The sequence below is a fragment of the Sinohyriopsis cumingii genome, chromosome 12, assembly GCF_028554795.1.
Source record: "Sinohyriopsis cumingii isolate HCF-2022 chromosome 12, ASM2855479v2, whole genome shotgun sequence".
In the NCBI taxonomy this organism is placed as follows: Eukaryota; Metazoa; Mollusca; class Bivalvia; order Unionida; family Unionidae; genus Sinohyriopsis; species Sinohyriopsis cumingii.
Genome location: NC_142972.1, coordinates 91,673,544 through 91,701,067, shown reverse-complemented (window position 1 = coordinate 91,701,067; position 27,524 = coordinate 91,673,544). Strand labels below are relative to the sequence as shown.

The window sequence follows — 27,524 nt, the reverse complement described above, 5'->3', positions numbered from 1 at the left end:
AGCTGAATTGTAGCAGCCGTGGGGCTGAAAAAAAGTGTACTGACGATGAAGTGTATCTCCGTACGTGTAATTTGTTCGCCATGGGCTAATTTTGGGTCCTTAAAACCCAGTGTATCTTTCTGGACTGTAAAGATAAATTTTATATATGTCCCTTTTTTATCACCACAATTTCCTTTTCCGATTGAATGCATTTTACTACATGAGTAAAATTTTACATCGTTTACTACCTGAGTAAACTGTATTCATCATTTCTTTGTCAAATCGTTGTGAACCGTTCACCACTTGTCTTTGTATTTGCTAAATTAATTAATTTGTATTTTTTCATCATTACGTCTGTTTGTTCTTATGTTAATTATATCCAATATTTGGATTATATATACACGCACATATTCATAATTAATTGCTCAAGCAAGTCATCCGTTATTAAATATTGTTTTTATATCATCGTCAAAAGTGTTCTGTTGTGAATCCTAAAATCCCATTCGGTTATCTTGTTACAAACAGTTGACCGAAACATTAATTTCTACATTAAGACTTACTAATTAAAATTAAAAATAAATCGAGGCATAAGATAAAATCGCTATAGGAAAGTATCATTATACATAAACATGTACTGTGTAAATTGTATTGTACTTGTGTAATATACGTTAAAACACTTGTGCACTATGTATTTTATTATGATTCTCCACGTTGAGTTGGAAACATCTATATGCACATTATACATGTTTTATGGTACTTGTGTATGTTGTGTTGCAACACTGGTACACTATTTATTTTACTGTACTTGGCTATGATGTGTTGGCAAGATCGTGTTATATGGATATGTACAGTATGAATTTTACTGTACCTGTCCATGTTATATTGAAATGATCTGGAAACAGTCATCGTTCTCATCTCTTTAACTGTGTTTTTTCATGTTGTGCTGAAAAGATCGTTATACAAAGATCCGTAAAATTAATTTTACTGTACATGTCCATTTTGTTTTGAAAAACCGACATTTAAGTTGATCTTACGGAACGTGTCCAGCACAGTTTTTACAGAACAGGGATGAGAATAATAATGATATAGTCAAGCTGTGTTATCAAACTGAGTCGAATTTCATAGAAAATGGTGTCAATATCTCATATGAATTCAGTGTACATAATAACAATTCGTTAGTCAATATTTTCTATTTTCCATCTTGGTTGTTTCAGAATATACAAACAAGCAGCCCTTGGGATAGATGGATAGATACTAAACAAAAACGAATAGCACATATTTATGTGCATATATCCTTTGATCGCAAGTAAAATACAGAATATCCGCGACAAAAATTTAATTATGTCAGAATAATACTAGTTAATAAAATGTAAAAACATATTAGGAAATGCTCTATTATAGTTTTGGTTATTTTCGATAGCTCTCATTTTGAATTAAACATATCGACAGTCAGATTATCGTAGTATTTGCAAAAATAAATTTTGCATATGGTTTCTATTGTACATGTTCTTAATTAAGGTACTGATAGAATACTTCAATGAAAGCACAGGACTCCCCCTTCTATTCAGTGCATATTCGATTTGATGTAATATAGTTTCCCATTTGAATTATGCAAAATGACCGATATCAACACAAAGTCTGACATGACATAACAAATAATAATATACTGTCATCATCGTTCCACAGACAGGAGATCTTGTAGTTTATAATAATATATTGTCATCATCGTTCAACAGACAGGAGATCTTGTAGTTTATACATTTTCTTTGTCAGTCTAATTAAATTTTGTAAGTTTTTAAACGTATCAGTTTGAATTGTTTCCTTATAATGTTCACTCTGTATTAAAGCATATCATATATATATATATATATATATATATATATATATATATATATATATATATATATATATATAACAATTATATTTCCTCTTGATGGAGTAGACATCTGTTATATAAAATTATCAAATAAGCCGCTGACAGATAAATTGCCCAGCTGTCGCACTGAAGGGTTTGTTTACATATGTTCCTTTTAACAGGAGCACACCGCTTTCGGATCCTTGTATTGGAAATCCAGGATACCAGGTAATGTTTGAGGCCACTTGTCCATTCCACCAATGAAACACTCGGGATATCTTATCCGTGCTTTGAAGTCCAATCCAGGTCCAAGCTAATGCTATAAATAAATAAATAAATAAATAAATAAATAAATAAATAAATAAATAAATAAATAAATTAACAAGTAAATAAATAAATAAATAAATTAATAAATAAATAAATAAACAAACAATCAATCAAACATATACATGTATAGATCTTTGTGTGTGTGTATGTTTCTGTATAAATTGTACATTGAAGTTGATTAGCATCAATAACTACTTTGGCAACTCTTGACACCTCTATGCCGTCGTTACTTGCAGAAAGTCACATATGCCAAATCATCAAAATAGTACTAAAGTGTGAAAGATACAGGTCCTAAATATCGTTGCCTTCCAATAAAATCAGATAATATCCACGTTTTATCTGAGCCGTGCAATTTTAATCTCGAACAGAGAAAACCCGCCATTTTTCACATGTGTTCGAATCAATGTCATGTTCATCAGCCACATCTGTGGTTGAACACAATTTATGCAAAAGCAGCGACACAAGATTGGATGCCGTCACCGTTGCGCTAGTTTACTTTAATCTTACAGTAGGTTCTGCGGAATAATCTTCATCAGAACTCGCTCTCCCGCGTATATTAACGGGCACGAGCTTATCACCAGGGCCATGTGTTCAAATAGTGCTCTCGTTTTCTTTTCCATCCGTTCAAAAAAGTGGGCGAACTTCTCTTCTACTTACGTATGTGGTTGCTATAATACGTTAGACACTAACGGAATGTGTCGACTAAATCATATACAATGAATAACTGAACGTCCGTTAAACCTAGGGTTATGATTAATTTAAAGGGAGAATATGTCAGGTACTTTTTAATAAATCATTTCTTTCTTCATAACTTAAATTAGATAAGATGAATTGTAAAATGTTTTAATAACTGCGGTGCTTTAACTTTTCATACATATATATTTAAATGTCAATGCTAACTAAATGGAAACATACTAAAGAAGGTTCGAGGAATCTCATTCTGTGCTGATTTTATTACAAAGAATAATTAATGGTAGTATAATTCTATGTTGATGAATTTACAATTAATGATAGCAGCAGGGACGGCGAACAGTCTCTAATTGATTCTCATTGGTTTCTTCGAATAAATGCTTCCACCAAAAAACCTTTGGGAAAAGGCTTTATTTACCGAAATAGAAGCTTCCTTATGGGATTAAATATATTAAGTAGCATCAGAACAAACCTGTAATAACATCCAAGTCGCCTCTGCACCAAGTTTGGTGAATATTTCTCAGCTTGTGCGTGTCAACGCCGTTAAATACAGCTAAACTGTTGCAATTATCTCTAATTACCTTTGGAATTTGAGTGTATCGCTGAGTTACATAAATAACGTCAGCATTTTTATGTCTGCCACGAGAAAATATCCTTGCAGGATTCAATTGTTTGTCTAACATTACGTCATCGTACACAACTAACTTATTGATACTCCCGTCGAGATCATCAACGGATGGTGCATCATTGACATCAGTGATAAATTCAATAATATCATCGCGATGTTCACTTAATAATCGCGCATTTTCATTAAAATCTTTTAGTACCTGATAACATCGCTGATCATCAACAGATAGTGCAACTAAATATAATTTATCCCACGTTAGCCATCTCATTATCCAATTAAGCATTAACTGTGTTTTCCCACTACCAGATGGACCTATTATTATCATTCTAATAGAATTTGGCAACGCCGCGTGATGTTTAACTGGTTCCTGTTTTTTGTTGTGGAAAAATCGATTACATCAATGATATAACTATACCATGGATTTATATTGAGTGAAATGTCAGGCGCGAACTCGGACAACCGGCCTAACAACGGTTGTGACGCGCAATAATAGATCGGCCGTGACAGGTGCATGCGCGAAATGTGGTACAAAGAAATTCAGATTTATTTCATCTGGTCAACGAACAAAGCCGGCCAAAATAAAATCAATTTAGAAAAAGGAATAAAAAGGCGGTGATGTTGCGGCACAATTAGCAAAATTACGTGGTGTTCCCTGGGCTGAGTATCCTGGAGAAAAACATCTTCCAGGATATAATTATTGCGGCCCTGGAACCCGACTCGACAATAGACTTGACGATCATGATAGACCGAAATTAAATGAGGATCCGGTAAATGCCATCGATAGAGCATGCTATGTTCATGATATTGCTTATCGAAGCAACGATCTACAACAAAGGCACCTCTTGGATGTAAAATTGATTCATACATTAAATTCTATTCGTAATAAATCTATCAGAGAAAGATTAGCTAATTGGTTAATTAATACAGCAATGAAAGGTAAATTAGCGCTAGGTGCTGGTAATTAATGTTATGAAATTGATTTGTTATTCTCAGGCTGGAATTTGGAAAGGTAAAGCAGCAATTAATAAACTTGCTAAAGCTGCTCGAGTAAAGATTCCCACCGCTGCATCGTGGTTATCCAAACAGGCAGTATGGCAAATGTATCTGCCGCCGCCTAAACGAATTGAACACGCACACTTTGTCGTCAGTGTCCCTAATGAAGTTCATCAAGCCGATATTATGTTTTTGCCGCACGATATTGTTGGTCAAAAAACATACAAGTACGTGTTAACTGTAGTTGATATTGCAAATAGATATAAAGAAGCAGAGCATGTTCTTGATTAATTTCTAGGAACCATTCAATAATATTAATTAGTTCAGCATATGAACCTTCTGTTGTTCCTGAATATGGTCCTGTTCGAACTTTCTCACCATAAAAATTCTACAACATATCGTGTTTTCCTCTGATAATAAAATCACTACTTGAAGTATATTTTTTCATATCATCTGAATGTTGCTTGTAACCTGGATTAATTTCGTGATAAGATAGCCTGTCCGTGGTATAATCAGATTTTTTCGGTGCTGGTGGCGTTGATGGTTTAATTTCAGGCCATCCTAAGACGGTTCTAATTTAACTCGCATAAATATCTACGGCAAAATTAGGTGATTCTATCTCAATGATCGAGGTTAACGTTGGTTCGTTAGCGGATATTTTTATTTTAGGTTCTGCCCCAGTTATATTTTTTATTCTACGCGATAATTCATCATTAATTTTTTCGACCTGATAACTACCTGTTGGTAATCCAACGACGGTCCAATCAGGACTACCGTCAGGTCTATTTGTATTAGCAAAAACAAAATAATCATTTGATAATGAGCCACCAAATGATTTAAATCTGATGTTGGGCCAACTGTGATATACTCGCAATTGTGCTATCGCGATCTCGTCAACGAAAATTGCAGTTGGAAAATTAATACCAAATTCTGGCTTAGTCGAATTTACGGAGATCATCGTGGTTTTGCGCGGAATTGTGTTTGTCACGATCTGCTGCAGTAATTCCGACATTATTATTTGTATCTTTAATATCTGCTTGATTATAAATTTTTATCATTGATGAAAATTCAAAATCGGATATATTTCCATCATTGAGACTCTCTGATAACAGCTAAGAAAATAAATGTTGAATACGCGACCGTTGCCGCGTATAATTTAATTACGTACTCGGATAATTTCTCATTCGTGCACGAATATATATTTTTTTAAATATTAAGATCCCATGCGACCATTGTTGCCGCGGAGATACAAATTCTCACAGCTATCGGTGCCATCATTATTACCGCGGATAATATTATTCCATCCCCAGCAACGACGGCTGATACTGAATAAACAATTACGTCAATGATAACTAGTCGTCGTCGATATTTTTTATCTTTGTCGTGTACACATCGATGATATTTTTTAGCGACGTTTGCCACTCACGTGCTTGACTGTACCTGTATTGGGATGCGTCGCTGATGCTCATTATGTTTTATCTAGTAAATAATTGAGGTGATACAGATATAAATTCCATGCACCACCAGAATAATGTTGGGTTTGTTTCTTATCGGTTTCTAGCGTAAATATTTCTTCAACATTTTTATTTAATAAAACAGTTAAAAATCCTAGAAACCTATCGCTGGGATGTCGCCTCTCATATTCTTTAGTGATTATTCTGAATCTCACAGGGGAAAAAATATATAATCTGTGTACGCCAGTGAGCGCCGCGGTGTATTTGAGATTATTTTTTTCTGGTGTCCACGTTGATGATCCAGTTGATGTTGTATATACGATATTATTGACCCGTGATGAGGTTATCCCTGGTGGAATTTTAAGAAAGCAAGTTTTTTCCAATAATTCCAGCAATTGATAATTCAGTTCCTTTGAGAAACTCGACGCTGGTATTGATATCAGCGAGTTTTGTGTTAATGTCATCTATTTTTCTGATAGTTGCATTGATTTTTGCTGTCGCAGTTTCATCAGTTTTTCTAACAGTTTCTTGTAAATTTGCAAAATCACCCACGTGAGTGTTATACTCAGTTCGTGGAATTATATCATTTAATTTGATATTACTTTTTTAATTTTCCATATTGATCCTGAAAAATAACAACATCGCCAGGATCTATTCCTGATATTGCTAAAAGATTGTAAACGTTGTCTTTTGTTGCATACTTCGATACATCCACGTCGACGGGTTTTTTATTTTGTAATGTTCGTGATAGCAGGGATCTTCCGTAAATATCAACCATTATTTATCAGTGATTTATTTAATTTATCAGACGTGTACTCGTGAACGACCTTATGATATGGTTTAGCTGATGCCGATATTGCATCAAGGACATTAATTGCTTTACCGCCACATATTGGCGGATGGGTTAGTGTCTGCGTTGGTGACGTCGAATACCAAATTGGAGCGTTTAATTGTTTTGCCTAATTTAAAATTTTAAAGGTTATGCTAACCCATATGAGTCAAAGTAAATAATTTCACGTGGATTAATCGCGTAAGCAACCCAATGTGTGCCAGGACCAATCCTCAAATCAAGATTTATAATTTCAGTTTCATCACTATTTGGTTGCTCCGGTAGCTGATCCCGCATAAATAGACCTCTAAAGAATTTTGTTTTAAATTTTTCAGATGCATTAATTAAATCATAATTTGACATTGGAGTGAAAGGTTTTGCGTCTAAAACGGTTTTGGGTACCGCGATGGCGGGGTTCCTAGTAGTCGAAGGCTTTTTCGGTACCATGATGATGGTGTTCCTGGTAATCTTAGGCCGCGACCTTTTTTTACCGTATTTCCACCTGTTAATTTGTCTGCTAATTTACTACCAGCATATCCAGCAGAACCTAGTGCAACTGCTTTATTATTGGGGCAGCAACGGCTAGTTTTGCAATTATTGTTGGTAATAAATTGTGAAGTGGGCAAAAACACCTATTTTAATCATATCCTTAACGGCGCCCGGAGAAAGATCAATTTAAACCCCAGTATTTGCTGATAAAATTATTGACTAGTTGTTGAATAAATAAATAATTATATAAATGATCGTGCACAAAAATCATCGTAACACTGTGCTTGTTCAGGTAGTAAACACGCGGTTACCTATGTCACTTACGGAGATGGATTTGGTAATGTTGTTAAAGGTTTTACCACGAGGATAGCTCCTATAGCGGGACCCATTGTGAAATAATTATCAATGAAGGCCATGGGTTTTATTCGTAATAAAGCCACTGCTGCTGTTGGTAATATTGCTAATAAAGCGTTTAATACCATCAAAGACATAATAGCAAATTTAATACGTGGGGAAAAAAACAACCGGTTGTTGATCTGGTCAAATTACCAAGCACCTCTGTGATGCCTATTGATGTTAGTAAGGTAATAAATGATGCAGCAAATCAAAAACTAGCAGAATTAATAAATCAAGGAACCGGACAAATAAATACGAGTCTAATATCGGGAAGTGGTCTTCGTTTTAGAAGATAACGTTTATAATAAAATGTTTACGCGAGTTTCCAACGCTGCTTTTGACATGGATGAAGCAATAAATAAAGATGAATCAGTGCGTGATTATCAATATTATTCATATGATTCAATAGATCCAAATCAGAAAGGGCGAGTTTAATTACGAGTACATGATACAAGCAGATATTATTTACCTTGTGAAGCGTTTATCGAAGTTGTAGGCGAGCTTGTAAAGGACGTCCCCGCTAATAGAGTATATGGATGCGATGTTAAAATTGGTTTTGTCAATTACGGCATTATGGCGTTATTTAAGAGCGCCATATACATAGTTGATGGAAAGGAAATTGAGTCAATTCACGATAATGTTGATATTGCTCCAACATTTGTAGGCCTAGCAAGGTACTCAGATGATTTTACTAGATCAGCTGGTCCATACATGATGTTTGCCAAGGATAATTGTAATAATGCCGATCAAGTACCGTTTCTTAGAGTACAATTAGCTTAAAATGCCTCGGTTTCTGCAGTAGCTGGACCTATAGCTCAGCCAGGTGCTGCATTTATGGAATATATTTCTTTATTGCTTCTAGTCGCTCTACTGCTAATCTAGCAGAATGTGGTTCTTCGACATCCATTTGTTTTTGATATATTAATAATTTTAATTTATAATAATAAAAAATTTCACAAATCGGTCATGACAAAATATTTTACTATGTACAACAGCAGGGAGGGTTCGTCTCAGGTATTGTTTCAAGTTTTTCCTGATGCTACTTAATATATTTAATCCCACAAGGAGGCTTCTTTTTTGGTAAATAAAGCCTTTTCTCAAAGATCTTTTCGTGGAAGCATTTATTCGAAGAAACCAACGAGAATCAATTAGAGACTGTTCGTCCTCCCTGCTGCTTAATGATAGTATGGACATTATTTGTTGATGTAATGACAAAGAAAATATGACATGAGTAGCTTCCTGTGCTGATATCATTACAAAGAAATTATACGATATTATTATCATTATATATTGTTGCAATTGCAAGGAAAATATATGACAGTATCATCATTCTATGTCGGTATAACTTCTGTGAAAAATATCATGGTAGCTTTCTGTGTTGATATAATTACAAAAGACATTTGTTGAACTGTAATTTACAAACTGACAAGATAGCAACAAAATAAACAAGACAGTACAATCATTATCAGTGTGTAATGTAGTTTATGAAAATACGTTAGGATTCCGGTAAATGTACACGAAAATTGAATATTTTCCCTAACGAATTACGACGATATTTTAAAGCAATTGGAATAACCTCAATACGAAGAATTTTATTAGAATTACTAAACAATTTCGAATTGCAACCTAGATTTATAATAATTATATTGAATCTTGTTGATTTCAAAATAGTAACATGAATGTGTATGAGCTCATAATAATAATAATATTGAATGTTAATAAATTCATAAATTCAGACTACATAGTTTTCTTTGAGATATTAATAATATGTTTAATATTGACCATCCGTTGTTAAGTCACTTTTCCGTAACGTTTAGATTAGATCGACTAAAAGGTATGATGATATACCTTGAACTAATAACTTAAAATATTCTGAAAGCTATTCCCTTGCTCATTTCGATGCAGTATAGTCCATACGAACTGGGACAATAATATCACAAATTGCTATGGATATCATTTTGTTTTCACCCCGCAGTATACTCATGAGTACAAGGACGATAATATCATGTACTAGATATAATATCGTGTCTTCATCTGCAGCTTGGTCTGTTATCTACTTGTACGAAATTATACTAGATTCTGAAAATCATTCTATTTTATATCAACCTTTGGTATGGTAAATACAGTAATGCCATTATAATATTCACTGCTTGTTCCAAGTCGTTTCTGGGAAAACAATCATGCTTCATCCTTTTAATCTGCATGTAATGATTTATTAGTTTTTCAGAGAACAAAATGTTAAATTAGAATAATTGGCAACAATATTCAACCAATGTTGAATATAAATGTCACGTTGAGAGAGGTATAATATTTATTATCTTTTATTTGAGTCCTTTATTTTTTTTAAAGAATTGGACAATTTCTGTCGCAATAACTGTTAAAGCTTTAATACAAATTTTGTCCTTAATTTACAATACACTGTTATAATTTACAATGAATTTAAAGCACGCTTACTTAGATTACTGTAAATAATCTTAGGAGCAGTCTTTTACTTGCATATTCCAGGAAATTAAACGTGTTATACCATTGGCGTGTCCATTAAATATGTCAACTAGGGTTTAATTAATTATGGAAACAATTAATGAAAACGTAATATTTGTAACATCAGTTCTAAAATTAAAACGGGAAGAAAATGAAAGTCCCCGGTGAAGTTAAAGCTCGCATCTTAAGACACCGAATGCAGACATAATTATACTTTACAATACGCACTGATGTTAGCTTTGACCGCAAAATGATGCAAGAAAATATAATGTATTATTTCCAATATGGCATGACAACGCCACTTCTAAACCTGTCAGTTGATTACTACAGTTTTAGATGGACGCAGGGAAAATGAAGATTGATCTTTTTATGTCTAAACCCTATTTGTTTATTTGAATTTTTTGTAGAAATAATTAGCAATTATTATTGATGTAATCAAAGAGGACATTGTGTTATTTATGGAAACATTATTATATTGACACTGCGTTGACTTGAGTAATTGTAATTTTCAAAATGTTACTAAGATAATATGAAGTGATAATCAATTTGACATGAAATGCGTATCAGTTTTAACGGACATATCACTTCACAGAGAAAGGAATTGTATGTTGATACCTCGAAACATAGTAATGAAATCCTGAAATTCCGGTGTATTTGTTATGATGATCAACTTGGCTCCATCTCTTTCGCATAAAGCCATTGCATCCTTATAGTACGTTTCGATTGTATAAAGCTTATAGCATATTCCAAGTGTCTGGTTGTATACATAGTCTCCATCACAACACTGTGGCTCTGCAAGGCAGGTAAAGGCAACGTAAACAAATTTGACATTTTCAATGAGCGAATTTAAAAGTTAGTTTTTTGTGAATTGATGCAGACTAGTAGAAGGATATGCGCTTTTTTCCACGTACCCCTTTTTGTCCCAAATGGAAAGCCACAGCCTACATCCACTTTTACTATGGAAGCGAGCTTTTTACTCTGTGCATCAAAGCTCATGAGGCTAGTGAGCGATACACTCCCGGCAACTCGTAACGAAATATGAAACAGCTCAGGTTTTTCGATCAAAAATCAGTTTTACAAATTGATTCCTGACGTTTTCATTCATGCTTGTATTACTGATTATAAGGATACAACATGGAGAATATTAATCTTCTCTGCATAGTCTATAGTCCGTAATCAATGACATGGTTGATTATTTATTCATTTAATACAGACTATATAGACAAATTGCTATATAAAATTGTACTATTATTTTGAAGGCATGCATAGCGGTCTCCAACAATGGTAGTAATCTACCAAAAGAATGGGATGTCTAAAGTGAACCAGCAAAACCGAGACTGCTCTATCGATTGAATGCATCGTACTGATTTCTAAAGAGTCACACTAAATTTATATGCGCTTTTAGACATATATTTGACACATTCATCAAATAAATAACTTGGGATTGACGTTTGCAATGAAAATAATGAACATAGGCATATTTATGAGGCAGACTTCTGAGCGGAAAAAAGAAAGAGTTTACATAATATAATGCCTGGAAAAGTTGGGTCTTCGGCGAAATCTCCCAATGTGTTTGAAGCCTGCAAAATATTTTAGTCAATGTGCTCTGTGTACTGGTAATGATATGAGCCAATCAATTAAACAAATGTTTTTGGAGTAATAACATGTGAAAGGAAACCTAACTCACCAATCTTCAGTTTATCTCTGAAAAGCTTCATAGACTAGTAGTAGCGGAACGACTCAACTACCGAACACAATTCTCATATGCTATAAACAAACAGAGCAGGAGCAAACCCTTTAAGGATATTTGGCAGGACTCGAAACGCACAAAGTGTTGGCGCACTCGAGTTATCGATCGGTCATGTTAGTTATTTTAGGGATATAGTATCTTGAAATTGAACGTTTCCGTGTTTATAATTATGGTTGCCAAAAAGGACACACAGATCTAAAATTTCTAACTACCACAAAGTTTTGTTTTAATACTTAACCAGTCGCAGAAATATTCTGGACAAATTAGATAAACGTACAGAGAGAGAGAGAGAGAGAGAGAGAGAGAGAGACACACACACAAAGACACACGTACATAGATAATTATCGTTTAATTTCAATGGCATTTGGACGCAACGAATGCAGATGTGTATCGCATGGAAAATGCGAACTCGAACATAGAACTACGATCACTGTAACATACATGTGCTGCTGTCACGTGATGATTTAATTGTGGTATTGGAATCAAATTGTCTTACTCATGCGACATATAAATCTAGCTGTTTTGCTAATTTTACTTTTCTTATCTCAGTCTACTCATACCAGACCAGTCGTCTTAGTCAAGGTGTCAAGAAGTACTTTTGAAAAAGAAACCCTTGTTGTCTATGTTGTGCCTGACGTAGTTGTTCTAAAATCAAACAACTGCAACAAATATAGAAGAGTAACATAGTAACTTAATTTTAATATTTGAGAACACAACCTACAGAAACATTGCAAGAGAGACAAAGATACGCATACGATGTCGATATTTTTGGTATCATGCTAGTTTGTTCAACACAGCATGGTCAATGTATTCCTATGTGCAAGACTAGCTCAGTAAATTTTAAGGTCAGCATCATTAAATATAGCTAAAGCTGCCTAACTAGTGTTAAATACTTCTTGTTAACAAATGATATACTGTTAGCTACGTTAAAGACGCTGAAATGCAAATTGGCTGTGCTACAGATAGGATAAAATTCTCAATGATGTATGAAATGAACTAGTACATGAATCACTGATCCATGCACATATACTATAGACCTATACACCTCATACCCTCTCAGCTCTCTTAACAAAAAATTAGTAACAGCCAGAAAATTGTTATGTCAAACATGCTTTATTCTGGATTTTATAAGTATCTCCTATGTACCCCAGTTGAATAAAAAATATACCTACAACATTTAATGACAAATAATGCACTTAAGAGCCAGAAGGAATCATTTATCCGTCAATACATTAATCCATAAGTACATTTCACTGAAGAACGTGCCATATTTCCAAGACAACAAATTACTTTTCAAAGAATCCTTGAACTTGAACTTTTAGCACATGGTTATCCGCTAGTGTCCGTATTTGGAGGGTCTTTTATACAATGGGGTAATTTTACAATCAATATTAAGGACAACAAAAGTGTGTCACAAACAGTTTCACTTATTTAAAACGAAAATTAGAACTAAATACGATTGTTACACAAATCACTAATTACCCCTGAATAATCTAATGCAACATGTTACTCTTTGTTACAGCTTGTACACAAATAACTACAGTAGTGCTGAATACCCAGTTTTGTTTCATTATTTACAATATAACATTTCAAAATTGGTACTGATGAAAAGGAAGCAGTTTCTTGTAATACATGTTGACTATTTATTGTCAAGTTCATATAATCTCCATATATTAAATGTGATAATGCCTCATTACTATGCTATGTTTGATGTTGTTATTTTTCTTTGCTGACGCGTATAAACTGTGTACTTCGATGTAACAGTCACAACACAGCCCTCATTAACATATTAGTATTAATGAGCCGCATGTAAACACTTGTGCGTGAACTATATTACACTAGTGAAGAGTTCATTTTACTTTAAAGGAAAATATTGGGTAAGAAAACCAATCTACGTTAAGGGTTCAACCAAGGCAAGGAACTCCCAGTCACGGAGAGTCAAATAATATATCGCCATGATTGTGACTGAATTGTAACGGTCGAAACACTAATATAGATTCTGTATACGTCCTCACCCTTAGCGGAAATGTGGATTTTTTCATTAAAAACAAACACCTGTGGTGGTGCCAGCACCTGTGACTGTACTTTCAGATAGAGAAATAAAGGAAAATATAAGTAGGATTTTAGTGATTGCAGTTTTTTATCTTGGCAAAATACAAAATATTTATACATGTAATCGACGAACGTCTCGACTAGACAAGGTTTTGCGTTATAGAGCATGACTAATATGACACAACTAAATCAACTCGAGCAAAGCATGGAACATAATACCTCGCCGTATGGATGGATTTATAACTACTAACCGTGGATTCAATGTGATACCAACACAATCCTGAATCGTAAATACACTAATGCCATCAATGCTAAAATATACATATATTGAAACGATTCTCGAAACGTTGGAGAAATACGCAAAATTGAGAGTCAAGATGCACTCTCGAAAAATGTTCTCAGGTCGAGGTACATATATCTCCATGTTAAACCTTTAGTTGATCCAGCGTCATACCAACATAAGACTCTATTACACGAAGGTCAGTGATAAAGATATAAAATACGTAGAATTATTGCTTAAAATGGACGATTATGTCTGCGTTATCTCCAGCTAGATGTCAGCAAGACCTGTCTCTGAAATACCAACAGCATGTGGGTGAATTCCCCGTGGAGAATACCAAGGCCACACTGAATAAAATTTGAAACGCTTTATCTTGGAATTCCAGGCCATGATTTCACTAGTGACAGTGGCTTGTGTGCGCTGTGATTATCTCCACATGGAAGGAACAAACAAAAGAAAATAGATTGCCTTTTTGTTACTAAAAGAATGAAAAAATCAGAATCTACATTTTGCTATTTATAGGCAAAAGATCTTGCTCGGTTGCCTAAACAGCACAGCAAGCATCACGTTATGGAATATTCATCCAGACAATGCGTGCATATAAGACTCAACAACTGCTCACCATCAATGACTATTACGGAAATCGAGATAAACGCAGTGAGCAATAACATAATTGGTAAAGGCATTCTGAAATGTACTGTAGTGGAAGGTTATCGTTACCAATCATATAAGTGTCTCTTGTGATAGGTAGAGCAAATGGAAAGAGTATATGATAAAAATAACATTAAGGACACATGATAAATACATGGCTACGGAATACTCTGAAATGGTACTCACGGAGTGTAGTGGAAAGAAGAGATCGATGATAGGTATACACATTTTGTACAAAAGCTTAATGCGTTTATAGGCGATAGAGCTGAAGGTGAAATTTAATGGACATATATGATGCAAATTATGTAGCAAAATCAGTAAAGCAAATGCAGCTAAAAGAACGTCCCAGAGACCCTGATCCAGATGAAGATATGCAAGATGAACAACAAATACTTACTGTACCTATATCCGAAATACTTACTGTACCCAAACAAAAACGACCTGCAGCACCCACACAGTACCCACAACTAAACTAACGAGAATGCCTTGGGTAAGGGTCTGCCGGGAATAAGAAGTACTACCGATTAAGCCAAGCATGGAGGGGCGGACCATTTATGGTGGCTCCTTGACAATCAATCAGGCAGAGCATTGGCGATGATATACATGTGGTGATGAATTGGACGCCACAAGATACATGTCCCAATGTTTACAATCATTTATGATTATTCGATTGAAAACTTGTCATTTATTATTATTTGCGTGAATATTTGTCATTTACCACTATTTGTGTGAAAAGGTGTCATTTATCACTATTTGAGTGAAATCATTTTACAGGTAAACAAAATCATTTTATCACTATTTGAGTGAAAAGTTCGCCGTTGTTTACTGAATCATGTTATCCGTTTGTTTCAACATTTATTAATCTGTTTATATTCTGCGCTTAGGTTTTGTTGAAAGTTCATATTTTCTTTCACTTGCAATTAGTTCCAGTTTAGAACTGTATTATTTATATCAACTATTTGACTCAATGCGCCTCATTGTGTTAAATATCCAGTTTAGGGTTTTCTGCATTTAATAATCTATGAAAAAAACGTCGTATTTTCGTTACCATTTTTTTGTCTTCATTTAGATTTTACTCCAGCCAGGTTCATCTTATTACAAAGACATGACCCTCTACCCTCTGTTATCATTTTTATTGGAACATCTGGAGTTATTTATACAGTCTGTCGACGACATACATTTTCATGTACTTGATGGAGCTGGCGGTGATTATCTACCTTATGATGTGATACTATCGGACAGGACTCTGTTGTTGGAAATGCAAGTGGTCGAATGAGGGTGATAGATGTAACCAGGGTTGTAGACAGCGATGATAAGGTCCTGGGTTAGGAAACACCCGGGCTACTCCTGGTTATTGTTACACAAGTTTGCTTTTATAAAACTAAAGTGTCGTTCGACCCAACACTACCCTTACGGCCCCGGGCCCAGGAAATATATCCCCGGTTTTCCCCCATCTTATCGGTGCTGGATATCCCTATACAAAAATATACAATTCAAAATTAAATCAGCAATGTATTAAACAATGTCCTATCTAGGAGTGAGGGTCTGCCTTAGTGAACAGCAGCTGAAAAGAATAGTAAGCGCAAATAAAAACAATCGTGATATCACAGCATAATATAGACTGGCACAGTTTAATGGGAATAGTCCCTTGTGGTTGACTCAAGCACAGCTTGCTGTGACCAATGCTGCCAGGAACAACAACACTTCGTTCGCATTAAAAATACCCAAGTTAGAGGTGACACAAAATGGAAAAGACCGGTGAAATATTTCCATTCCATGCAGTGATTCCAGCTTTGTTAGCAGTAGCTGCGCCAGCGGAGGCACAAAGCTGCAGAATTATCGTCGGTTGAAACTGCAAATAATAGGGCATCGAAAAAGGCGATGGGAGGTCGCATGCAAAAGGGAAAAGGCCTTTAATTGTCTGGAACATGTCGCATAATACAACCAAACAGAGGTCCTCAATTAACCGGTCGCAACTCTCTACGCCATTGACCGGTCTTGATTCACTTGCGATGGCGACATCATTCAAGCATTTTCAATGTGTTTTTATGAGAAGGGAGCTCACTTCGATGGTGCCAAACTGAAATGAAACCGAGATCGCCAACTATGATTTAACAACAGAAAGGGCCCTCGCTGGATAGCATACCTGGTAAAATCTCATTATCGTTTGTATTCTGACTCTAATGGACTTGCACCAGCCGTTGGAGTTTTATGTCAAACGTTTTGGACGCTACCTGCACGGCAGCATGGTGCATTTTTGGTTCTGAGTCGATTTGGTAGCAATTAGGATTTGTCTAGTTTACTAGTCATATCGGTTTTGTTGTTCATCCAGGTGAGGTTGTGATTTTTGAAGACGAATCTGGTAAACATTATACGTCTAATGTTGATATTGAAGTTATTTATGGCAAAATGGAAGGCGCTTTCCCAAACAAATGTGGCTGAGAACACAGAAAATGGTTGAAACAGAGACTTCGGTCCGTCAGTCGCGCTTATGAAAAACTTTCGACGCAGGTGATATTACAAGACGACATCGCTCATTCGTCTGAGCCAACACGCGTTGTAAGTTCATTTACAGCATTATTTAAACTGCTGACCTGCACAGAAGAGAAAATAGATGAATCAAAACTAATTGCTCGAAATGTTTTTAATTACGTAATTGATTTTGATAACTTAAATCTCATCGTCTTAATGGGGTGTTATGGATGTAGTCAAGTACTAGCCTTAATGGACACGCAGCCTGCTATGCGACAAATAATGCGTGACGAACCCAACACCACTATTTCAAAACCTTTTACATATGCGGCAGCAATTTCACTGATAGCTCAAGAGGAAATCCAGTTTGAGGGAATGTATGTCTAAGAATTCTGACATCGATGATGTATTTGAAAATGTACAGATGGGAACCTGGACCAACTGTCAGACGACGCTAGTATTCATGATGCTTTTGGTCCTCTTGTTGACGAATATGTGCGTCAGAATGGTGTGTCACTAAACCTAGTATAGAACTGAATACAACAATATTAAACCATTAATAGAAATTGATAGATGGAACCACCCAGATGTACCAATGCCAACCATATATCAGGTAAATGGTATAGCATTTTCACTTGCAAGCTCTTCCAATTAAGTGCGGCACTAGAAAAAATAACACTCTGGGATTATTTCCTCAGTATCAAAATGGAATTCACCGATGTATCAACCCCAATTATTTTCAATAGCGAATATTTTAGACCATCGTTGACTCAAATGAGACGGAAAGACATCTCTACGGAATTATTGTCAGGGCTATGTCAATGGAAACCGGTATCTATTCGCATTAATTCAAAGAACTGCTTACATCGGAACAAATCAATCTCGTCAGCAAACTAAAATTGGTAGTACAGAGGAAAAAAACACAGCTAGCTCGCTCAATTCGTAACAGAACAAAACAGAAAACTTCGAGCACTGATACGAAATTGCGCGGTTTTACAGACAGTAAAAGTCAAGTAAAAACACTATTGAGGCATCTATTATGACAGCCACCTGACTATTGATCAAAACAGCTGTAACTGTTTCATAATGTATTCTGAGTTTCCGACAGTACCGTATGCAACCTCATTAGCGTAGCTGCACATAGTATATCATTCTCTTGCCTGGTCATTGTGAATAGTTACTGTGCCTTGTCATCAGGGACTTAAAAGCGGTGGATAGGGCAAACATCTTACTTACCCACTACTAACTGTCAACAAATGCATGACAATAAATAAGCCCGTCGTAAAGTCTTTAAATGATTGCACACAAATGAGATTATGCCAGTAGATAAAAGGACACTTGCGCAGGTAAGCAAGAAAGCATAATCTCAATCCGAAGATCAGTTTGCAGTAGTATAATTGTTGCTCTGGCTTCTTTAGAAAGGAAATGAGATGTTTTCAGTACGTAATTGTTGCATGGAGAACAAGCTATTTACCATCTGTTTTCTTTAACAAAATGTGTTTTTTTTTCGAATTTATTCCAGCATTCTATCACAATAATGAAATCCAATACGCAATGATATATCAAATCTCTAAGCTATTTTCCACGCTTTCGAATGGAACGAAAGGTCTCAAGAAGAAAGAAAGGTCTTATTCCGTTTCTTGTAGTAGGAAATATGACGATGATGATCATACACAGCAATACATTATGTATTACCAATAAGACAATAGTTAAAATATACAGATTTCAATGCTATTGTATAAAAACGACAATAATAATAATACACACCTTCTAACGTTGCAGTTTTAATAAGATAATAATGTTAAGACACAGCTTCCGGTGGAGCAATACCAACAGGATAAGGGTGATAATATTCAGCTTTCAGTGTTTCAGATAGTAGTTACAATATACAGCTTTCAGTGCTGAGGTACAAATAAGACAGGGCTGGCACTATAGTTGGTAATAACGGCTTTCAATGCTGTACTACCACTAAGACAAAAGCAAAAAATACAAGTTGCAATATCATAGTACCAAACAGATAACGAAAATAATGTAAAGCCTTCATTGCTGTACTACCAAAAAGACAATAACGATAAAGTACAAGTTTCAATGCTGTGTACTCACAAAAAAACCCAGTAGTAATACAAATACAGTTTTCATTTTTGTAGCACCAATAAGGCAGTGCGATAATTAGAAACCTTCTTTGCTGTATTACCAAGTAAAATATTAGCGATAATATAGAACTTTCACTGTTTTTCTTCCAATAATACAATATTGATAATATACAGCTTTCACTTTTGCAGTGCCACCAAGACATTAACATGATTACATGATAATAAACACCATTACATGTTGTAGAGCCAATACGACAAGGGTGATAATAATATACACCTCTCAATCTTAAGTACCAATATATGGTGATAACATAGTGCTTTCGCTGTTTCGTAGCTGCCATTAGACATAATGTAGAGAAAAGTTCCAGGGAGTCAGATGTTTGTTCCTGTCATGAGGAGTAAAGGAGCTTGCCATCATTTCCATTCTGGAATGGAGGTGCAAATGAGCCTTCTCTAATTTGAATTCGGGAATAGATGTGTAATGTCGGTACGTCTTTCAGAATTACTTTTTTTTACGATGTAATATTCGTTATTCCCCAGCGAAAGTTAAACTTTAAATAATATTTATGTTTAAAAGCATTAACACTACATATTACCTACAATAATGTAAATAACATGCAACCATTAAGGAATTACCAACATCAATTTCAACGTCGTCTTCACATTTGTATAATAAGCACAATATATAAAATAACTTTGCAGTCTACTAACAACTCCATGGAATATATTAACAAGCATACAATTTTTATGTGAATTCAAATGGTTTAGTCAAACGAATTGTTGTACATATATCTTTCATGATCTTTTAGATATCATTGTCGCATAGAAACCGAAATCAATGTTTAAGGAAATGGAATATGCAGTCGGTTTATGCTACGGCTCTGTATATTTCTTTAAAAACAACACTCATCTGTATATTGATGGTCATACAAGTGTGGCACCATAAAACTGTATTTATAAGACGTATTTTTCGTTCGTTTATATCATACATACGTGTGTAATATTTCCATCCTTGCTGCATTGCGTGACTAGCAGGGAGACCACGTTTGTATGACTGAGACCCCAAACACATTTCCAACGAAGGGTGATGGAAGAATGAGATACACGACAGATCCCTTGCACAAAGCAAAGCACACTCGATCAACCGGGAATCATTTTTCTCCCACAATGTTGTAGACGAGTCGATGTAGTTTCCCGAATCATGGTCCAATTTCCAGGTACTAGAAATATTCGTCGATTTATCTATAAAGCAAATTAAAGTGTCAATTTTAGAGTATCCTGAAAGAAATGTTTTTCAAAGATCCATAAATCAGGGTACAAAAAGTCTTTACTTGAAGCTAATAAGGCAAAATATTTAATTTGCTAGCTGTGTTTATGTTTAGTTTCAAAGTCATTTTGAGTGTGGTGAAATAGGAAACTTGATTAATACAATTATTGATCAAGGTAATATATAATGACTGTTGAAGTAAACATATGTTAAAAAGTCGGTTCATATGCCTGATCAGCAAGACGACCACGTTTATTTGTTATATGCTGTTCATACCGTTCACGAAACACAGATAATGAAGGAGGGGCATTGATTTCAGGCACATATATAACAACAGAATACGCAGTCATGCGATCCTTTTCTTTCAGATGCTCATAGGTTGTGTGCAAAGCCACGCTTCAGTCCCGATGCGTTGCTTTAAAAATGTTAAATTGTACGCTGACAAATATATAATAAAATAAATATTTAAAATCGTACATAAGGTTTCTAGCAGCTTCGTTAAAATTGTATTGCCGACTGCGATACAAACCAGTAACGATAGTAAGGGAAATACCTAAACCTCTTGACCCACAATGCCACAGTGCTCATGCAACTATTGTCTTCCTACGATGTCGCACGTGATGCAATCTGTGCGATATCAAGGCCCTGAACCTGTCGAATATCCCTTGTTCTTCTAAATTATATTTTATATAAAACACGAAGTGTCGATAATAAACGTTGACCATACATGTACAAATCGGTCTTGCATCAATATGTAAATGTGAACATAATGGTAATAAATGCCTTAACAAGGGAATATTTTGACTATTATCCGCTCCAGTTATCAGTCAATATAAACGCAAAACAAAGATGCATTAATTGCCTGTCTAATAAAACCCAACAGTTTATATAAAAGTTAACATTCAGCACTGACAAGCTTTTAGAGATAACATCATTCGCATATTTTACATCAACACGATTAGGGTACAGAAGTACAGTATAAGTAGCGTAGGATAATACATATTTAAATGTTTACTTAAACAATATTGAATACTACAGAAAGCAACATTTTAGAAAATAGGTACGGTTTACACATTGTAATACTAATCAGTAAGTAAGAAAAGTGAAGATGGTATACAAACTATGACATGTACATGTTCGTTTATATAGACAGAGGTTTTCTTGATTTTAATATTATATATAAATTATATAGATAGTAATGTGCAAGTTAATTCCTAGCCACGTGGGGAAACATATCTAACAGTAGAGGTAGAAAAGCCAATATAATTCATTGATATAAATTTCATGTAGCGAATCTCGAGAAGATGTTTGAAAACAATGACGTGAGATTACTCATATCGGCATTGAAATCATTCTAGTTTTTTTTTAAAACTGACCTAACAAAATTTGATTTTGTTTACATTTGTGCTTATTTTTGTTGTTTTTCGTTTTTTATGTTCTATATGGGGTTTCTGCTTGGTTTAAAGATCGGTAGATTTTTTCCAGAAGTAACAAATTCCATCAACGTAGCTAAAATTAACAATAAAGTATATTTGAGAAAACTACATATTGAATTCCTAAATACTTAGTTAGGAAAATATTATCATGTGATGGCTACATGGCAACAGAGTCAAAGAAAAACATGTTTTGTCTAATTTCAGTTTTCATTAGAAAAAGGAGAGGTATCATCGATTACCAGAGGCGAGCGAGCCTGCGATCAGGCTATCAGAAACAATATATCGACAGGTAAATGATAGATTCTTGACCGTAACAGGTGAGAAATAATATTGCGATTGCAGAGTGAAATAAGGCAATTTATTTGTATTCCTCCACAACATATCGCTGTCTAGGCTTAACGCTTGTAGAAGACGACTAGAAAACATTGTAGCCTTGTAGAGAAAGAGAAAAGCTTCAAGTGAAAGGAGCCGAGTAAATGGCTTGTCTTAACATTACCTCATCATATGTATACAGCGTCGTTAGCTGACCAGTTGACTTGTAAGATGTTAAATACTAATGGGTGCCAAGGAAACGTTTCAAGATAGCTTCTCAACGTAATATTGCTTTACAAAGCATGCCCTTCAAAGTATAACATTTTGCAATATGCTCCTAATTCCCTAACCTCTTGCTTCCTGCCTTCAATTTGTGTTAGCTTTTTTGTTAAGACAAAGTTATTTCAGAATATTGTGAAAAAAAAATTCATTTCATAGCTTATCTCATTGTCTACTGACTTTCGACGAATGCAGAGTCGCATACTGATGAGCTTTAATCATCAAAATAATAATATAAAATACATTATTATATCGTTTTATAAATACCCTTTTCAAACACCTATATTAATTAATTTAAGGAGTAATTCATATTCGTATTGTAATGCTGATAAAGCCTTTTGGTTTGTAATTATTATTTTTTTGCTCAGAGTTTAACTTTGATCTGAGGAAAATCAAAATTATGATCCAACGAACGATGCCATCGGCCATTATATTTGTATGTATCTACCTCTTTGTGTGCCTTTTCATGTGACAGAAAATTGACAATAACTATCAGTTCCCAAATCATATGTGCGTAATTTAGTAACAGAATTTTAATAAACTAAAATCATGCGAGAGTGTACGAAACTGTCTGGAATCACTCTAAATATATCATGCATGCATCGTCTCGTATTTGCATCTAGTATATATTTTGGCATTGATCAAGAACGTTTTATACTCATACGCCTGGTATATATGTAATATATGTGTCTTGCTTACGCTAACATATTTTATGTAACCCTAGGAAGCAAATTGGTTTATTATTGTCATTTGTTAAACCTGAATCATCGTATATCATATAGAAATAGAGATAGCAAGAAAAGGAAAGGCGAATGATGTGATATTATGCTAAGTGATTTCGAGAGACGGTAGTGATGATTATTGTATCCAACATTATAAGTGTGCTTAAAATGCAATCGTCTGGAAGAGAAGAAAAAATACAGTATTATTCTGGACTAAGGATGGGAAGAAATCAGTTGTTAATACGTCTGTTTTACTGTATTCTTTCACAGTTTTTATCGGGTCCTTTCTAATAGGTAGTTCTGAAATGAATGAGGTTATAATATCGTAAAGCGAAATTTCCGATTAACTTCACTTTGCTGACAAAAATGTCTGACGAGCATCTAAATAACGAGAAAAGAACATTTTCAAAATAAATGACGCATTGTAATTTCTGTACGAAAAGGAACAGGTATTGAAACAAATCTCTAACTTGTTCTCAAAACTGGCAAAGGTGTAATTCGCATTAATGTCATGGGAGCTGCATACAAATATGTTATAAGAATTAAATTTAATCATGCAATGGACACATCTTGTTTGTTTGAGCCACCATGCCGGAGAAGAAAAAAAAATAAAATAGCCATTCATCATCGAAAAAAAAACACTTTAAAAGAGGGATATAGATAGTGCTGGTTGAGTGTAAAAGATATCATTTGAACAGGAATATAACTGAATGCGTTAATATAAATATACAATGGTATTTTTCACAGAAAGCATTATCTATGTTTTATTGGTACATTAAATTTTGAATTATTATCATCTTTCTGCCATATGTTATGTTTTGATGACACTTCACCAAACAAACCGGTCCATTGCAATTGTTTAACAATTTACTATTCATGTATCTCATTAGTTACATCGATTTCGGATAAGAAACTGACATACTAGGTATTTACTAATGCCGAATAATAGCCAAGATAACTGAATAAAAGTCTTCTGAAATTACCAAAATCATATTTTTTCTCATTCATTGTTTCTTCTACTGCATTGCAAAATTAGCATTTTGAAGAAACAAATTATTAACCTGGCAAAGCATGACTGTGAAAGAAAATAAAAAATATGTAATACAGTAATTAGTCTTTACTTGTAGCCCAATCAATTTAATAGCTAACAGTTTTGTTTACTTGCAATGACATTCTTAGACATAAGTAAACACAATTGTACAGTCAGTTTCTTCATCATAATATCTAGTACGTCCAAGTTTGTTGAGATGCTGTTGTTGTCGTTGTTGTGGGGTTTAACGCCATTTTTCAGCACACGATAGGCTATACATGGCGGCCAGTATTAATGGTGGAAGAAAACCCCGGAAAGAACCACCGACCCACGAGATGCTACTGGCAAGCTTTCTCACATACCCACATTGGCTGAATCCGAGACTCGAACCGGTGCAGACAGAGGTGAGATGGCAGTGATCCGTAACGGAGAGCGCTTTAGACCACTCGGCCACTCGGGGACCGCTGTTGAGATGCATGATCCGAATGAAGACCATGTTTGTCTGGGAAAGTGCCAGCCATATTGCACATCACAAAAATATAGCGAAAGACTAGCCCAGAATTTATCCCAGTCAAATATATAACAACAAAAGAACACCAAGATGTGGTCTTTTTCATTCAGATATGTCTTGTGTGTTCTCTAAGCAATCGTCAGTACCCATATTATGCTTGAAATATCTTGTAAAGTGCATGACTACAAAATCTATTTATTCATGATAGATACTATTTCAAATCCTAAAAGGTCGATATCCTCGGATAAAGAGATTCATTGAGGTTTATAGTGAATTCCAACCTGCAATTAAAATAATGTTTTTCAACAAAAGACAGTTGGAACAAGAACTTGATACAGACTGCCATAGTTTCATCAATAACATCAGATTTCGACAAAAGACTGTTGGAACAAGAACAAGATTCAGGCTGCATCAGCCTGAACCTCATCATCAACTTCAGATTAGGACTTACTTTGGATTTCCACTAAAGTATATTTAGAACTTTCATTACAATGAATAGTGCATGTATTTCTAGGAACATGTTGAGATTTAATTTTGAAATACCATAAGTACTTTGTTTTTATTTTCACTTTATGCTCCATAAAATAAATTATTTGTTTTATTTTACAAAGCTTGATTCTTTTCAATCTTTTATGATTCTTTCATTAAGATAATAGTCATGTTTTATTTTTGCTGACATAATATTACATGTTAATATAAACTACCATTTTGCAATAGATTTCAATACAAAACAAAAAGCGAAATTAGTTAACATATTATAAGTTCACTATCTCATATATGCTCTGATAACTTTTCTTGATTTTAAAACTATGCATACGATTTCATAGGAACGAACGAGAGATATTGAGGTTTACCTGCGGCAAGTGAGAATCCTATGAGGAAACAGATGCCGAGAATTGAAATGTAGGTTCTTGACATGGCAGCGCGAAATAAGACAATGTATTTTTATTCCTCCACAAACTGTCTCTGCGATGGATTAACGTCTGTTGCGGACTTCGAACAAAAATATGACACCATTCTGGTAGATTAGAGAATCTTCACTTGAAAAAGACAAATCAGATGGCTTGTCGTATCATGGTCCAACCTACAGTGACATTAGCCGACAAATGAATATTTATCATGTTTTTGTAAAGGCTGTTTATCAGCAAAAATTATTTCTATAGGGCACATGCAAACATTATTGATCTATTCAGACACGCCCTTACAAATAATATTTTAGAACCACATATTCTTTCGCCACTACTTGGTATAAAATTTTTATTCCATAAGCGAAAATTGCTGATCGACTTAGCAATCACATCAGTCAAAAAGCTAGAGTCGCTGATTGACTGTGGAATTACACACGATCATGCGCCAGAACCGCATATTGACTGAAACAGCTGAAATACATTATAGAAAGTCAAAAGTTTTTATAAAGAGCTCAAAAGCCATATATTTTTCTGCAAACAAATTCCAAATCGGTATCCTAAATGAACAGGTGAACTGATCATTTGTATCGTACGCAGACTTAAGCACTAGGTTATTTTTTTAAACTGATCCTTTTAAAATAATTCGATATTGCCATATATTTGAATTGCCCGATTCGACTAAAAGCTCTGATTATGATCCATAGAAAGAAATATACTGGGTATTCTTTTCAGTTATATGAAATAGTTCCATTCAAGGCAAATACTCGTATATTTGATAAAAATTGTAATAACATGCCGACGTTCGTTAAAACCAAGAATTTTCAAGTTTTAGCGCATGTTGGAAGTTTGAGACAATTTCAGGAAATATGGTAGTATTTGCCTTGGCTGGAATGTTTTCTATTTCATCTAACTGAAAATAATACACACTACATAGATTAATAAAGTTTGCATGTGTGTGTGTATGTATCTTTTATCATTCAAACTTAAAACTTTGGAATGTGCTTCTGTCTCCCCTCCTCTATCAACTCAAATGATGATTTGTTTTAAACTTATATTAGGTATTACGTTCAACCGAAGAAGAAAATGTATCATAATATAGAGAGAATAAAATCTAATCTCAATGCTTATCATATCGTCTATTGAATTTAAAAACGTGATGCATTAATGAGCTTGAAACATTTAAAAACGGTAACAGAATAATATACTATTACACTGAGTAAGAAATGTCCATAGGTTTTACATATATTGATAAATTTAGTGAGAAATGTTGATTTAGCCTTCTGTATGAAAGCATCATTTTTAAAGCTTTTTATTAGCATCTTATGGAATCCTAATTTATATTCAACGAACTATTAAATCCTATTCATATGAAGTATATCCGATTTATTGTTTACCTTTCTCTAATAAAAATGATTCACTTTAGTGGTTTTCTCTCCTAGCCTATTATTGTGAATTAGATTCTTCTGAGCTACTACTTGAAGTATCGTAGTTAGACTAGCAGTTTGAAAACGTGGAGAGTATATTTCTTCGCTAACAACACCATTAAAATCATATCAAAGTCTGCCAAATATGGAAGATGCAGTAAAAAGGAAATACAATGAATGATTTTAAATTAGAGGAGCGAAACTGTTGCTCAGAAG

General features: G+C 34.5%; 1 protein-coding gene across 1 annotated transcript; it reads right to left on the bottom strand.

The window, feature by feature from the left end:
- Nucleotides 1-627: 627 nt before the first annotated feature.
- Nucleotides 628-26,025, bottom strand: LOC149786976 (uncharacterized). Its single transcript, XM_089978308.1, has 4 exons — nt 25,831-26,025; nt 20,413-20,661; nt 10,737-10,913; nt 628-2,153 (listed from the first exon to the last, which is right to left on the bottom strand). Exons 1-4 carry the CDS (start codon nt 25,892-25,894, stop codon nt 1,942-1,944), a joined length of 702 nt encoding a protein of 233 aa, XP_089834434.1. The 5' UTR covers nt 25,895-26,025; the 3' UTR covers nt 628-1,941.
- Between the last annotated feature and the right edge of the window lie 1,499 nt (nt 26,026-27,524).

What these genes read in the sequence shown, in the direction of transcription:
- LOC149786976 (XM_089978308.1), bottom strand. Translation starts at nt 25,894, where the DNA reads ATGTCAAGAACCTACATTTCAATTCTCGGCATCTGTTTCCTCATAGGA. An exon ending in AGGATGGAAATATTACACAC is followed by an intron (nt 10,914 to 20,412) that starts GTATGTATGATA and finishes CCTGCCTTGCAG; the next exon opens with AGCCACAGTGTTGTGATGGA. An exon ending in TTTCATTACTATGTTTCGAG is followed by an intron (nt 2,154 to 10,736) that starts GTATCAACATAC and finishes ATTTATTTATAG; the next exon opens with CATTAGCTTGGACCTGGATT.